The following is a 15,643-nucleotide window of genomic DNA, read 5'->3' as shown; positions in this document are numbered from 1 at the left end:
CGCACACACATATACACATGCACACACACATTCTAAGCTTTTGTAATCTCACTTCTGACCTCATCCATCACTTGGCTGAAACTGCCATTTCCACAGTTACCAGTGATCTCTTAATTCCTAGATCCAAAGGTCTTTTCCTTGACCTTTCTTTAACCTTCAACATTGTTGACACCCTCTCTTTGGAGATAATCTCTCTGGGTTTTTGAGACAGAGATCTCTATCTGACCAATGCTTTCCAGGCTTCTTTGCTGGCTCACCACCTGTATCCCATGCTTTACCCCAAAATTCTGTCCTGGAACTTCCCTCTCTCCAGTCTCTTGGTGACCTCATCTGCTTCCATGGGTTCTAATTATCATCTCCATGCCCATGACTTCTAGTTCTCTGTGTCTATCTCTCTTCTCTCTTGTGAGCTCCAGGCCTGTATCACCATCTGTCTGATGGAGTTTTCAAACTGAATGTTCCACAGTTACCTGAAACTTAGCTGGTCCAAGGCTGCTGAGGTCCAAGCTTTGAGGCTCAAAACCTCCTTCCACCCTGGATTCCTCAGTCACTCTCCCTCATCTGACATGTCCAGTTGGGTGCCAAATGCAAACTTTTCACCAGGCATTCACCAAGCCCTTCACAACCTGGCTCACTGCCATTCACCTTTCCAGCCTTATCTACATTACTTCTGACCCAACATTCTGCGTGTGTACACTGTGGCCCCCTTCTGTTCCTGCCTCATGACACCCCCTCTCCTGCCCTTTGCCCAGGCTGGTCTTCCCCTGGTCTGGAATGTGATCACTCTTCACCTTCTACAAGTCATCCCTAGTCTCTGGCAGAGCTCGTCTCAAGCACCACCTTATACGTAGGAGGTGCCCTGTGAGCCCCAGAGTTGGCAGAGCCTCCTCCCAGAAATGAGTGTTTATAGACTTGTTTATGTAATTGTCTTCCCCAAGAGCATGTGTGTGTCTCTTAATCTGGAATCTCTAGTGCCTGACGCAGCACCTGGAGATCTCTTTGAAGAAACTTCTCTGTGGGAATCCCTGGTGTCATCTCAGAGACTTTGTAGGAAGGAATTTGGAGCTCCTCATTGATCAAGTTATGGGGGATGACTTTTAATCATGAGTCATAGGCCAGTTTGTACATGGCTGCTTTTGGTTTCTTAGAACCAGACTAAGCCTGGACTCAAGGGTGGTGGTCAAGCAGGAGCACTTGTCTCCTTGTATGCTTTTTGTGGGAACCAGTGCTTGTTGGTTGTTTCAGTGACAACCAGAAAGCTGGTAATTCAAGGAGCTGTGGCCCTGAGGGCTTTTCTGTTCCTCTAACAACTCTGACTTGTCTATTTCAGAATGTTGAGCCGTCCCAGAAGAGCTCTCTCCAGTTTGAATTGAGCTCAGAAAACCCAACTGCAGAAGCAACATTCTTTAACCAAATCTCCAGGAATCATGCCATGAAGAGGTAAAGGGTGCTTTTTTAGTTACCGTGATATTAAGATTTCATATTGGAAAGTTAAAAGCCCGAATTGCTAATCTTTCCTGTAAACATTTCTGATGAAAATGCCCCCATCACCTTGTATTGTTTTATGAATATTTCACCTATATTTTTGTATACATGTAGATTTCTCTTGATAGAATGTAAGCTCCCTGAGGCAGGCACTTGTGTCTTTGTGTCTGGTCCTGAAACCCTTTCCCACTGAGACTTAGCAAATGCTTGGTAATGGATGCATGAATTGACTGAGAAAATTGCTTTAGAATGTGCCTTGTTGATCAGAATAAGCATGAATGGATTTTCTTTTTTGTGAAATTTAATTTAATTTTATAATTAATTAATTAATTTTTAGTTTTCAATATTCACTTCCACAAGATTTTGAGTTCTAAATTTTCTCCCCATTTCTCCCCTCCCCCACCCCAAGACTGTGCATTTGGATTACCCCTTCCCCCAATCTGCCCTCCCTTCTATCAAACCACACCCCTTCCTCTGAAAACTGCCTGTTCATATCCTTTGACCATTTATCAGTTGGGGAATGATTGTATTCTTGTACATTTGACTCAGTTCTCTATGTATTTTAGAAATGAGGCCTTGATCACAGACACTAGTTGCAAAAATTCTTTCCCAGTTTTCTGCTTTCCTCCTAATCTTGGCTGCATTGGGTTTGGTTGTGCAAAAGTTTTTCAATGTAACTAATCAAAATTATCCATTTTGCACTTCATAATGTTTTCTACCTCTTGTTTAGTCAAAAATTCTTCCTTTCTCCATAAATCTGATAAATACACTATTCCTTGCTCCGCTAATTTATTTAGAGTATCAATCTTTATATCTAGATCATGTACCCATTTGGACTTTATTCTTGTGTACAGTGTCAGGCATTGGTCTGTACCCAGTTTCCACCACACTGTTATCCAGTTTTCCCAGCAATTTTTGTCAAACAGTGAGTTCTTATCCCAGAAGCTGGGGTCCTTGGGTTTATCAAACAGTAGATTGCTATGTTCATTGACTCCTGTGTCTTGAGTACCTAACCTATTCCACTGGTCTACCCTTCTGTTTCTTAGCCAGTATCAAGTGGTTTTGATAATTGCTGCTTTATAATACAATTTGAGATCTGGTAGAGCTAGGCCACCTTCCCTAGCATTTTTTTTCATTAGTTCCCTTGATATTCTGGACCTTTTGCTCTTCCAGATGAATTTTGATATTGTGTTTTCTAACTCTAGAAAATAATTATCTGATAGATTGATAGGTATGGCACTGAATAAGTAAATTAATTTAGGTGGAATTGTCATCTTTTTTATATTGACTTGGTCTACCCACAATCAACTGACGTTTTTCCCTTACTTAGATCTGACTTTATTTGTGTGAAAAGTATCTTGTAATCGTGTTCATATAGTCCCTGGATTTGTTTTGGCAGGTAGACTCCCAAATGTTTTATATTGTCTACCCTAGCTTTAAATGGGATTTCTCTTTCTATCTCTTGCTGTTGGGCTTTGTTAGTAATATATAGAAATACAGAAGATTTGTGTGGGTTTATTTTGTAACCTGCAACTTTGCCAAAGTTGTTTATTATTTCAAGTAGTTTTTTGCTTGAATCTCTGAGATTCTCTAAGTATATCATCATATCATCTGCAAAGAATGATAACTTAGTTTCTTCTTTGCCTATTCTAATTCCTTCAACTTCTTTTTCTTCTCTTATTGCTACAGCTAACATTTCTAATACCATATTGAATAACAGTGGTGATAATGGACATCCTTGTTTCACCCCTGATCTTATTGGAAATGCATCTAGCTTATCTCCATTGCATATAATGCTTGCTGAAGATTTTAGGTAGATACTGCTTATTATTTTATGAAAAGTTCCATTTATTCCTATGTTCTCCAGTGTTTTCAATAGGAATTGAGTGTTGTATTTTATCAAAAACATTTTCTGCATCTATTGAGATAATCATGTGGTTCCCACCCCTTCTCTTATCCCCTTTCCCTCTATTTTCTTGTTGGGGAAGATAGATTTCTATGCCCCATGTCTTATTTCCCAGTTGCATGTAAAAACAATTTTTAACAATGAATGGATATTTCTTGACTTGAATCTTTTTAGCAGTCCCTATTCAAGTTTACAAATCACTTTGCTTACAACAGACTTGGGTGTATTAATTTCTGCCTCTGTTTTACAGATAGGAAAAATGAGGCACAAACAGGTTAAGTGACTTGCCCAGGTTTATGCAGTCAGTCAGAGTTAGAACCAGGATTTGAACCCAGGTTCATGTTAGTCTCAATTCAAGTTCTAGATTCTTTCCACTACAGTTTTTTTACATGTATTAAATATATTCTTTCAGTTCGACTAGGAAATTAAGGGACTGCCTTTTGCCTTTGTAAATACCTAACACAGTCTCTGGCATACAGTAGGTACTTAATAAATACTTGCTTGCTTGACTTCTTTAGCAGCAGGTTCTGGAAAGTCTAGTAAGGACTCTTTCCTGGTTCTTTGACTGTAACTTACACCTGGTCCTTAGGCCCCTAAATACTATACTGCTACTTACAGTGAATGGTCAGGGGAGAGGATTTCTTGCTGCTTGTTAGGTTTGGTCTCACCTCTGGAAACCAGAACATGCTCATGTATGGCTGATTGGTCTTTTTAATCTTGTTCTACCATCAGGGCTTCCCAGAAGTTGTCCCCAGTGCAGCAGCTCTCTGTAAGCGACCATGATTCCGGCGTGGAAGATGAAGATTTATCCCCAAGACCAGTCCCTAATCCTCATCCAGTGAGTCAGAAGGTACTCTAGCCTGGATGTGGGGTTGGCCTTCCTTGCTGGAAAGTCAGTGCCCAGAGGGATTAAAGAAGAGTCATGGCCTTTGTAAGGGCAAAAGATTCAAACACAGCTTGTCCCTTCCATCTCCTTATCTCAGCCTTTTGCCATTTCCCTTGGTTTGTGTTAGCCTCTGTGGTCCTCATCTATAAAATGGGAGTGCTAATACTGACACTATGTCGTGTGGTTCCTTGAGGAAAACCCATAAAAGAACTACAGAAATGGAAACTGGTTAGAGAGGTGGGATAGGTTCTGTCTGAAGAAGGTGGTGGGACGTGGGCATCAACACCAGCATGGGGTTTAGATTAAATTACTCCACTGAGAGGTTGCTTTTGCTTGTGTCTTCTCGACAGCATTGCTCTGGTGTCCTCTTCTTGGCCTTGATGAAGACAGGCCTGGTGCCTGGTGCCCCATCCTGAGGGAGGGTAGGCAGGGCAGAGCCATTCATTTAGACCACGCCAACCTCTAGCCTCTTGAAGATGTGCTAACTGAGATTTTTGTGCTTAGTGTCTGACTGAGTAAGGTGACATCCTTAAAAAACTAATTAATTCTGTTTCCACCCCCTACACGTATCCCCTTCCTTCCTCCTTTTCATTTCCAGGTGTCTACCATTCATCCTTCAGTTCCTGAGCTCTCTCTGGTTTTGGATGGTAGTTTTATAGACTCAAGCCCACCACCCAATGATTGGAAAATGGCCAGTTGCAAAGCCAACCCTTCATTGCTGCAGCGTCCAGGACAGATGAGCTCCTTCCCTCAGCATTGTGACGAGAAACAGAGCCCTGTTCATGAAGCAGAGGAGCCTCGTTTGGGTTGGCTCCCAGGTCAGTCAGGCCCGGGAGCCCCTTCTTCGAGAGTACCCAGAGAAAAGCAGTCACCTCCCCAAGGGCAAGCTGGTCCCCCAGCCAGGGGTCCTTCAGAGCCACTTTGCTCATCCCCACCATCTCCCTCAGGGCCCCTCAAACCATTGTCTCCTGAGGCATCAGTGCAGAAACCAACAAAGTCTTGTGAAAGCCGAAATACTTACTTGGATGGAGATGCATGGCAAGGGGCCCTTCCTGTACCATGCTCCATGCTGCATTCCAGACAGGCTTCTCCTTCACCACAGTGGCTCCCCCATAGTTTTACTCTTTCACCCCAGAATCTTGGCAGGCCCACAGAACTTAAGGGGCCTGCCCCCCCAGCCCCATCTTACTGCCCCAGTAATGTTTGCAGCTGCTGTCCACATCATGGACATCTGCAGTGTGGTCAAGTGAATGTTTGGTCAGGGATACATAAACACTGGCCCTTTCAAGAAAGCCAGGCTAATGCTTTTCAGAATGGTGCCTATCCGTTTCATCCAAACGACTGTCCAGCTGTGTGCCATAATCTAGCTAATTCTTCAGGCAGCCCTATGATCCAGAGACAGCAAGGGAGCATGGGAAATTGTAGCACTTTAGAGTTATCAACTGTGGGGAGACTTGCCTCCTACTCCAGCAATCCACAGCTTTGCCCAACTTGCATGTCCACACCCAAGATGCAAGCTGATGATGGAATGATGGGATTGTCTCCAGATGCCTACCGGGTCCTTAAAGAGCAAGACCGACAACTGAAGTTAATTCAGGCTCAGGTAGGCTTGGGGTTATTTTATAATTCACTTCTCTAGAAAATGAATACATGTTGTCCTTTGGTCTTTGTGTTTGTGCTTTTAAGGGAAGCCAACCTCTTTTTCCTTGCTTAAAAGAGTTGGGGGAATTAAAGAAAAAATGTTTAAGATTTGTTTCAAATTTTGAATATTCTAACTAAATTAATTCTTTTTAAAACACAGTCTCTTCCCTGTGCTGGGTACCACATGTTAGGAAGAGCATGGATAAACTGCAGAGTATTCAGTGGAGGGCATCTTGGGTGGTCAGGGTTCTTTGAGCTCACGTTTTATGGGGATAGCTTGAAAGAACTGGGAATGTTTTCTCAAAGAGAAGACCTGTGGAGACATGATACTTGTCTTTAAGTATTTCACCCTTTTTAAAATGTCTCCATACTCGGTGCTGGAGCTATTAGTGCCAAAGTACCTGCCCTATAGGGGCTTACATTGTCTTAAGGCAATACAGCCCCTCGAGGGATGGTGGCCATCCCAGGGAGCTTTGGCTTGTGGGCCACAGGTATTGTAGGGGGAGCCAAAGGGCAGTAGGCCACCAGGCCCTTGACAGGATTAATGGTCATTTTGTTTGTTTATTGTTGCCTGAGCAGGAGATGGAAGGGAGAGAAGGGTGGGAATACAGATGATAGCCCTGCCCTTATGGGGGGTAGCTGGATAGATTGCCCCCCAGTGGGGCAGTTCTGCACCATGGGAACTCCTGTTGCTGAGCAGATTGAGTTTCCTGGGCCAGGCAGGCAGGATTTCTGAAGGTCCAGATCTAGAGGATCACCCTTCCTGGTAGGGAGCATGGACAGTGACAAAGGTAGATATCAGGGTTTTTTTCCTGGCTAGTATTTGAAGGACTGCCATATGGAAGAGGAATTAGATTAGGTCTGCTGGCCCCTGAGGACTCAACCAGGAGGAATGGATGGGAAGGAAGGAAATAAGCACCAATTAAGTGCCTACTGTGTATTGGATGCTGTGCTAAGCACTTTACAAATGTCTCATTTCAATGGGAATTGACCTAGTGGTAGATGTAGGTTTGATGTCCAGATCATCTTGCTTATGGTGATCGTTTTTTGAAAGTGGAATGCTCCCTGACCCCTCTGCCATGGGGCTGTCCCCTTGGCAGTCTTCTTGGAGAGGGTGGTAGCCTCTGTGGCCTCCAGAGTCTCCCCCAAACTGGAGTTTCCGTGCTTCCTTGATTCTGTTGTGGCAAATGTGAAGTATTTTCTTCCTGGGGTAGGTTTTGGTGGAAGTCCAGAGGAAAAAAATGATAGAAGAATGCTTATTTAAAGTTTTACATGGACCTTAGGAAAGAGAAATTTGGTAATAACTTTAAAAAAAAGTAATAGGATGAATCAGTTTAACAATCCATTAAAGTCACTAAAACAAAACAAAAGTCTCACCAGATCTAAAAGGTTTTAATGTAAGATGGTCTTCGTTCCATAAACAAATCTATGATGGCATTATTAACCATGCTTGTGTGTGTGCACAGATGCTCATGACTTGGCATGGGTTGGTGCTGCCAGGTCTTTGGCCTCTGACTCTTTGCCCCAGAGATCCCCCGAGTCTGGGATATGCTCCCCTCACCTGCCCCTGAAAGAACAGCTCCGAGGCCACGGCCTCCTCAGGCTTTCCCTGACATTGTAAAGAGGAACTTAGGCCAGAGATCAAGATGAGAGTCATCACTGATGGAGCAGGGGCAGGGGAAGAGGGAGTGAGAAAGGGGGCTGGTTGACCATTTGTCAGACATGTTGTCATGGGAGTTCCTTTCAGGTGAGGCTGCTGAGGACCCTTTCAGTTCTGAATTCTGGGATCCCCCAGTTATGAACACTCTCAGTCTTGAAATGAGTTCGTATTTACTTGTGTCTGTAGTCTTAGTCCTCCAGCAGAATATATGTTTCTTGGGGGCAGGCCCCACTTTGTTTTCCCATCATAGAATACAATTACTTGCCATACGGTAGGCACTTAATACATGTTTGTTAAACTGAATTGACCATAGTATATGCCAAAGTATTTGTAGGAGACAAAACATTGGGCTTGCAATTGGATAACCTAGGTTCTAACCCCAACTGCTTGTTGGAGTGACCTTCGGCAAGCTGCTTCTTAGTCCATTTCTGCCTGTAGCATAGAGGCATTGTGCTAAACAAGCTCTAAGACCCCTTCAAGCTCTAAAACCTGTTACCCTATGCAAGTATATCTGGATACATGGTATCTGGAAATAGGAGACGTTTCTTTGTGAGTGAATCTTTTTTTTTTCTTGGACCGTTCCAGGATCAGAGATCTGTCCATTAGGACCTTGCTCCAGTGTAGGTGGGCATCTTCTCAGCAGCTTAAATTGGCTGGGGTACTGAGAAGCTAGGTGACCAGGCCAGGTCCTGAGGGTTAGTAGGATGCAGATGAAAGACTGAGACCCCAGTCTTCTTGCCTCTGAGGCAGCTCTTTCCACTAGCCCCTTTTGGGTAAAATAAGGACAGATATTTGTCATTCCAGTCTCACCATAGAACCCCAACATGATTGTATTCTCTAGTTCTTGAATTTATTTTGGGGGACAAGAGTTGGGGTCATAATCAAAATAAGGATAAATTCATAGTGCTGTGTTAAACTGAGACGTAGCTCTTTGGAGTAGAAGGAACTTGTAGTGAATGAATGTGCTTCCTGGTGGTTCCTCTGGGACAGGACTGGGCCGCCTCTGCAAAGTGCTCAGAGCTTTAACTTTTCTTCAGTCCTCAACTGCAGGTCACTTTGCTGTTCCTCTGTTAATTTGTCTATTTTTCCCTTGATCCAGATTCAGCGTTTGTTAGAAGCCCAGTCTCTTCACCCCAACCCCAAGGCGGACGGTGCTGATGGCACTGTGCAGGCGGAGCAGCAGCTAGAATTTGTTTCGATGGAGGCCCAGGCACCTTCTGGTCTGCATCTAAGGAAAAGTGTGAGCATTGCTGTGAGCACAGGTAACTCCTGATTTTGTGGCTTGGAAGAATCATTCTGAGTTGTTTTTACAACATACCATGCTGAGATTTCCAGGTGTGGAGTAAAAATAGGATCAGAAAGAACCAGGGTCAGGATTTGTATCCAGGGTTCCTGATTCATTGAGTGGTTTTGTCTGAGCAGACCTTTTAAGCATTCCAGGTATGTCTGACTCCAACTCAGGGTATCCCCACTGCCACAGCCCCATGGGCTGGTGATAATACCTTCCTCTCGGATCACTCAGAATCATGGAATTTCAGTGTTAGAAGAAATATCTCATGTCCAACTTCTATCTACACAAGAATCCCCTCTTCCAACATCGCCAGCAAATTAGTCAGTATTAACCATGTGCAGTGTGCCAGGCCCTGTGCTGAGTGCTGAGGATACAAAGGAAAAGGCAGTTCCTGTCCTTAGGGAGCTCCCAGTCTGATGGGGGAGACAGAATGCAACCAACTATGGATAAGCAGGATGGTGTTGCTGTTCAGGCATTTCGGTTGTGTTCGACTCTTCATGACTCTCTTTGGAGTTTTCTTGGTTAAGATACTGGAGAGGTTTTTCCTTTTCCTTCTCCAGCTCATTTGATGGATGAGGAAGCTGAGGCAAGCAGGGTGAGTTGGTTTGTCAAGGGTCACACAGCTAGTCAGTGTCTGGGGCTGGATTTGAACTCAGGTCTTTCTGATTCCAGACCTGGTATTCTATCTACAGTAGCACCCCCTATCTACCCAAGCCAGCTATAGACAGGATAAATTGGAAGGCAGGGAAGGAGAAGAGAGAGGAGGGGTAGAGAAGTCTTCAGTGAGGGGTGACAGTCCTTACCTTGATGTGTCTTCGAGGCCTCTAGGGTGGGGGGAGGAGATGGTCTGTGTGTTTGACAGAGCTAACCTCTCACCCCTCCTACTTGGCTCATCCTTCCTCTTCTCTTACCTCAACCCTCTAGTTTCTATTTCTTTCTCCTTTTTTGGTTTCTCTTCATCTTCTTAGCCCCATGGTGGGCTTATCTGTCCAAGGGTCTGTCTCCACTCCACTTTCCCTCCTCAGTGCCATCGTTTTCTGCCCTGGCTGTGCTTATCCCTTCTGTGCAGCTTCTAAACTGGGGCCTGTCCTGGGAGCCCAAAGGCCTTTCCTCCCACTCCTTCTTGGCCTAGTTGGACCCTTGCCCTGGGCATCTCACACTGCCTAGATCTGAGGCTGCACTTTAGGGATGATGACTTTCCTCCTGATGTTCTTATTTCCCTCTGGCACCCCACTGTTCCCCCAAGACCTCTGGCTCAGCTTAGATCTGTCCTCTCCCTTCCCTCTCCTACCCAGGCAATTGTGGGGGCTTGGTGAATCCTCTGCAACATCCCTCACTTCTCTCCCCTCCTTTATTCCCACTGAGAGTCCTGTCTGTGCCCTTGCCCGAGACAGGCCTGGGTCAGCTGGCCTCCCTCAAGCACCTCCTTTAGGTCAGAGACAAAAAAGAAATGGCCACCATCCTCCAGGAACTAACAAGGGAGAAGGTGTAGTTGAGATGCCAGGAGATAGACAGACCAGTGGAGGAGTGCTTTGGGAGGAGAGTGCACTAGGAACTTGAAAAAGGCTAGGGGTCTCCATGGCAGGGCTTCTGCCTGCTCCCTCTCCGGGAGTCCCTCCTAGTCATCCCTGAGGCAGTTTTTACAGTCATCAGGAGTTGGCCACGCCACTTGGTCAAAGGCTTGCCTTATGCTTCTGACTCCCTCCTGGCATCCCTAGCCTTTTGCCATCTGGGACTGCCAGATTGAGGCCAAGGGACAGCAGAGAGAATGATGTCTTCAGAGTCAGGACTGTATTTCCTACACATGTGACCTTGGGTATGTCCCTTTCTTCAGGCCTTGTAAAATGAGGTGCTAGACTAGATGACCTCCAAGGGCCCATGTTCCCACCTGTCCAGCTTCATGGCTCACTCTTCTGTGCTCCAGACAAGCTGCACTATCCTCTCCCCGGCAGTAGTAGAGGAATCACAGAGATGAGGGAGCAGGGGGTCTCCTGGCAGCTCTTAGTGTGAATGAGCCATGGAAATGATGGGTGGAAGGGGATACTGTTGCTCTCTTCTCACCAGATACCCAGGAGCAGAGTCTGGAGGTTGGGCAAGGCCTGTTCCAGTGTCTGCTGATCAGTCTGAGGCTGCAGCAGGACTCTGTGATGGCCCAGCCTCCTAACCTTGTGCACATGCACATGTGTACTCCAGGGGCCCTGGAGACTAGGCTCATGGTTCCTAGTCAGCTTAAGAGGGTCTGGCTCCACAATGGGCTGGGCAAGTTTAGGGCCTCAGGGCTCAGGCTCAGTTTGTGGCAGGGTTTTCTGGTCTTGGCCCAAACTGGATCTGAGCAGCTGGTGTGGGGATGTGGTAAATGAAGGTGACACGTGGGCCAAAGAGCTTTATAGCTGAAATTTGGGTGGGGGGCAGTAGCAGAGGGCCTTGTAGTGCTCCTTCCCCCTTCCTCCCTGGGTCTGGTCAATGGTCCAGGGGCCCTGGCTCTTCTGCTGGGGGGCATGTAGGTGCTATTGGTGATGGATCTCATACTTATTCAGCATCCTAGGACCTGGGGTGGCACATGGAGATCATCCTTACAAAATAGCATATTTAGAAAGGATAAACTAGAGGCTGTTAGAGGCACCACAGTGGACAGACCCTGCCTGATCTTAGTGCAGGAAGACCTGAGTTCAAATACAGCCTCAGATACTCACTAGCTATGTGACCCTGGGCAAGTCATGTAACCCCTGTCTGCCTCAGTTTTCTCATCTGTCAAATGGGGATAATAAGAGCACCCACCTCCCAGGTTTGTGAGTAGTTATTTATATAAATTTTTCTGAAAGTTGTTCAGAATTTGTTAAGAACAAATACAAAATAGTAGATGAGTTCACAAAGTTCAACTACATCAGCCATTTGCCAGCTTTCCCTTTGTCTCACGAGCACAAGCTGGATTGTCAAGGTTTCCTGCTGCTTTGGGGTAGCTTCTCTTTAATAAAACAGTGACACGTAGGACACGGTAAGGCAGCAGGGAGGCGCGAGGAATGGTTGGCTTTTCGTCACTATTAAAACAGACACGATGTGATGTCATGAAGGTCTTGTTTTGTCCTGGCAGACTTTCTATGGACTCAGTGTTATAAAAATGATGCAGGAAATGAAGATTTTCAGAGACACTCTTCTCTTCTCAGTGCCATGCGTGTGTTTCATTCCTAGGGGCCAGCTTGTTTTGGGACTCGCCTGGGGAGAATCAAGAACCTTTGGCTCCACAGAAACAAGACAACTCCAAGCTTTCGAGTGGAGATATTTTGTCTGTGGATATCAACAATGAAGTGACAGATCACACTAATGTAGCATCTTCATTAAAAGCAGTTGATATTCCGAGTTTTGATGAGAGTAGCCATGTTGTCGAAGAAGAAATGGGTCCATCCTCAGCTTTCTTCAGGTGAGGCCCTGATGAAGCACCTTTATTTGCCTTTCCAATCTATACTTCTTTCTAATCCATTGTTTGGTATTTGAATATACTTCTTCAGTCAGTGACAGCTTAAGGCAGGGCCCCTGAGGCGGAGGTCTGGTGAGGGAGGAGAAAGAAACCTGTTAGGGCACTCACCATGTGAGTTTCTTTGCTTTGCTATTGAGTGCCTCAGTTTCCTCATGTGTAAGATAGCCTCATAACATTGTTGTGAGGAAACTAATAACTTGGCTCAAATATGAATTGTTAAAACAAATGAGAAACAACACTATCTTTGGCCTTTGGGGAGGTAGGAGGTAGGATGTATATAGAGGTGTGTATGGAATGATATGTAATATTTAGATAGCATTTTAAAGTTGGCAAAGCTGTGTAAATGCATTGTCTCATGAGATCCAGCCCTCTGTGAGATAGGTGCCAGGTGTTATCTGTTTTGTAGATGAGGAAACAGTATGGACCCAGGGTAGGTGGATTGTCCTGGGGGCAGGATTCCAGTCCAGTGACTGAGTCCAGTGCTCTCTGCACTGCACTGCTCTGCTTGGGGACAGCCAAGAGCTCCAGACACATGTGGAGGAAGCCTTCGCTTTGGCGTGGGGTGGGGTGTGGGTCAGAAGGCTTCATGGAAAGAGAAGCTCTCAAGCTGAACCTCAAAAAGCTTTGGTGCTAGAGGCTCGTTACCCACTCTCCCTACAGAGGGCTTGGCCTCCAGCACAACTTCTTTCCTGGTCTTTTCCCACAGATTCTTCTGAGAGGGCCCCCCTGAGTAGCCTGTAGCTTTTCCTGTTGGGGGGAATGTACCAGGGCTTATGTTCCAATGGCATAGCATTGGGAAGCATTAGTGGAGGAACTGTATTTGTATGAAAAGAAACAAGATGGTTTTAAAAATTAAACATATACTATACTATAAAAATAATAATATGCATATTAATTCTGATCACTCAGTCAGGGTGAGGGGAGGGGAAACCTATCAAGGCTCAATTAGCCCGGTTTAATTTCCTCTGACACCAGGTCAAAAACACTTGTCTCTTACTGGAAGGGTTAGTCTTGATGGGATATAGTCTAGTTATGGGATAATTGGGGGAATAGCCCAGAAGAAAAGATTTCCATGTCTTCCTTCAAACAAGTGCCCTGTGGAAGGGCAGGGACTCTGCTGATCTGCCTTACTTTGAGGTCATGGAGGCCAGCCCCCTCATTTTATGACCCAGCAGTAGCCAGGAGCACAGCCCACAGGACCAGAACCCTGAGCCTCTGCCCTGCTTCCTGCTGCCTCCCTCTTCCCTCAAGCCCATGGGACCCAGGAGCCAGGCTGAGAGATGGGGGGTAGGGACTTTTGTTTTTTTCACATGACCCTGTAATAGACTCTCTACAGATAAGTAAACCAGTTTTTAGAGGATACTGGCTTGTAGCAATTAGATGTACATATCGCGTTGGGCAACTGGGGAATGCAGCTTAATCATTTCGTGGACCTCTGCCGAGAGATGCTTCCTTTTAGCAAGGAGCAATTTCAGGCAGATCCTGGAATCTTCTTATTTGGCATAACATGTGCATGGAGGGACAGGAAAGAGTTCACACTGGCCTTATTTATCTTACCTAATTTGGTCCTATAAGTGTAGACCTTTTTTCAAAAGGAGCTAAGTCAGCTCACACTCTTCAATTTGGATTATATATATATGTGGTCTTTAACTTTAGAAATTTGTTCTGTAGTCCCATTAACAGAATATAGTTAATTACTTTTTAGTAGCAATTAATCATCTCTCTTGATTAGCAGCATATTTGATATAAATCTAATCTTCCCCAAGCACAGTACACTGATGGGGATCCCCTGCTATGTGTACATAGCTGACACTGGGGTGTGTGCACTCTCAATGACCCTCGATTGGCTCAGTATGCCGCCTCTGTCTTCCTGATGCCTCAAAGCTTGATTGGTTATTGATTGCGTTGTCCCAGTGGAGACATGTGCATGGTGTTTAGAGACTTTGTCTTTCTCGTTTTCCTGTAGAAGCTTTGCTTTGACAAACGTGCTAATATTTGCCGTAGTTGGAATCACCTTTCCAATTTTTTATCTTAAATTCTCTTGAGGCTTCAAATATTTTCATTTTCTGACTCTTTCTTCCTATCTTGTCAAACTTTAGCTGTTGTTTGCCAAGATGTACGTAAAAATGTGCTCTTGGTTCGTCCTGAGGGTGTTTTGTTACCACATTCTGACAAGCTATTGGACAGTCTGTCCCGGGATGTCATGGGAGCTTCTTGTCCTTGTTCTCATTACGGGTGACAAGCTGGAAATCCCACTCCTGACACTCCATTGTTCTGATTGCTGTGGTTTTTATAGTTCAGAGTGGGATTCCCCATTCCCCATTCCTTGTGCTTCCTGCATAGCCTGTGTTCAGTGATTTAGTGATCGATCATAGGGTCAGTTTGTTTCCTATGCTGCTTGGAAGCCTTAGTTGCCATGTGCCTGATTAAAGCACTGAGGGTTGGACTTGTGTCTAGGACTGCTTGAGAGTTCAGATTTTGTCCTTGTGACCTCCTTCCCCACCCAACTTGAAGCTCATGTGGAGTCTGGATTATTCAGCCTAAGTAATTCCTAGCTGAAGCTGCGTTGTCCACTCAGGGATGACCAGAGTCGTTTCATTTAGCTTTCCCTGCTGCTATTTTGCTATCATGAAAACAGATCTTTTGTGGAGGGGTAAATAGATGGCGGAGCCTGTCAGTGACAGTCCCCTGTGACTCTTGGTCTTTGGCCTGGCAGAGCATTCCCCCTCTGTGGCAACTGATTCTTGGGCGGCTTTCAAGTTTACAGTTTAGTGAAAGAAAGCTGTGTTTTCAGTCCATATGACTGACTTGAGCAGTCATATATAGCGTCCTTCTCAGTTGATATATAGGTTATTTGATCTTGCTTTTTGATTCACTGGCTGAGATTATGTTTCTTCTGATTACTGCATAAATTTGGGTCTCTTCTCCATTGTTAGCGTCTCTGCCCTGCTTATAATTTCTTCATATTCCTTGATGCTTATGGGTTCAGCTTGGAAATTTACTTCGCAGGACAGAACTATGGGAAAGTTAAGTGTGTAAATGAGAGGATCGTAGATTGTAGACTTGGGAAGGACCATTGGTCATTTAGTCCAGTCCTGTCATTTTACAGATGAGGAAACTGAGGCTCAGAAATGGTCCCTTATCCAGAGTCATATAACAGGAGTCAAGACAAAGTGCCCTGATTGGCCTTCACAGCCTTCAGGTCTTGCCCTCTCCTCACACCTGACTCCCCAATGTGCCCTCTTCACTCTAATCATGTGGGCCGCCTGGCTGTTCCCAAACAAGACACCCCCCCGCCC

At 45.2% G+C, this 15,643-nt stretch overlaps 1 protein-coding gene across 4 annotated transcripts in view; it reads left to right on the top strand.

The window, feature by feature from the left end:
• STIL (STIL centriolar assembly protein) overlaps positions 1-15,643 on the top strand; it is a 51,731-nt gene that overhangs the window by 24,130 nt on the left and 11,958 nt on the right. For 3 of the 4 annotated variants that reach the window (XM_072649354.1, XM_072649356.1, XM_072649357.1), the window contains 5 exons: positions 1,331-1,440; positions 4,124-4,241; positions 4,876-5,880; positions 8,678-8,840; positions 12,059-12,287. In XM_072649354.1, coding sequence (XP_072505455.1) covers positions 1,331-1,440; positions 4,124-4,241; positions 4,876-5,880; positions 8,678-8,840; positions 12,059-12,287 — 1,625 coding nt within the window. The remainder of the gene's footprint in view (positions 1-1,330; positions 1,441-4,123; positions 4,242-4,875; positions 5,881-8,677; positions 8,841-12,058; positions 12,288-15,643) is intronic. The other variant, XM_072649355.1, reaches the window with a different exon arrangement.

This window comes from Notamacropus eugenii, chromosome 2, assembly GCF_028372415.1.
Source record: "Notamacropus eugenii isolate mMacEug1 chromosome 2, mMacEug1.pri_v2, whole genome shotgun sequence".
NCBI classification, from domain to species: domain Eukaryota; kingdom Metazoa; phylum Chordata; class Mammalia; order Diprotodontia; family Macropodidae; genus Notamacropus; species Notamacropus eugenii.
The sequence above is the reverse complement of the archived record's forward strand: the minus strand, read 5'-3'. Positions and strand labels throughout refer to the sequence as shown.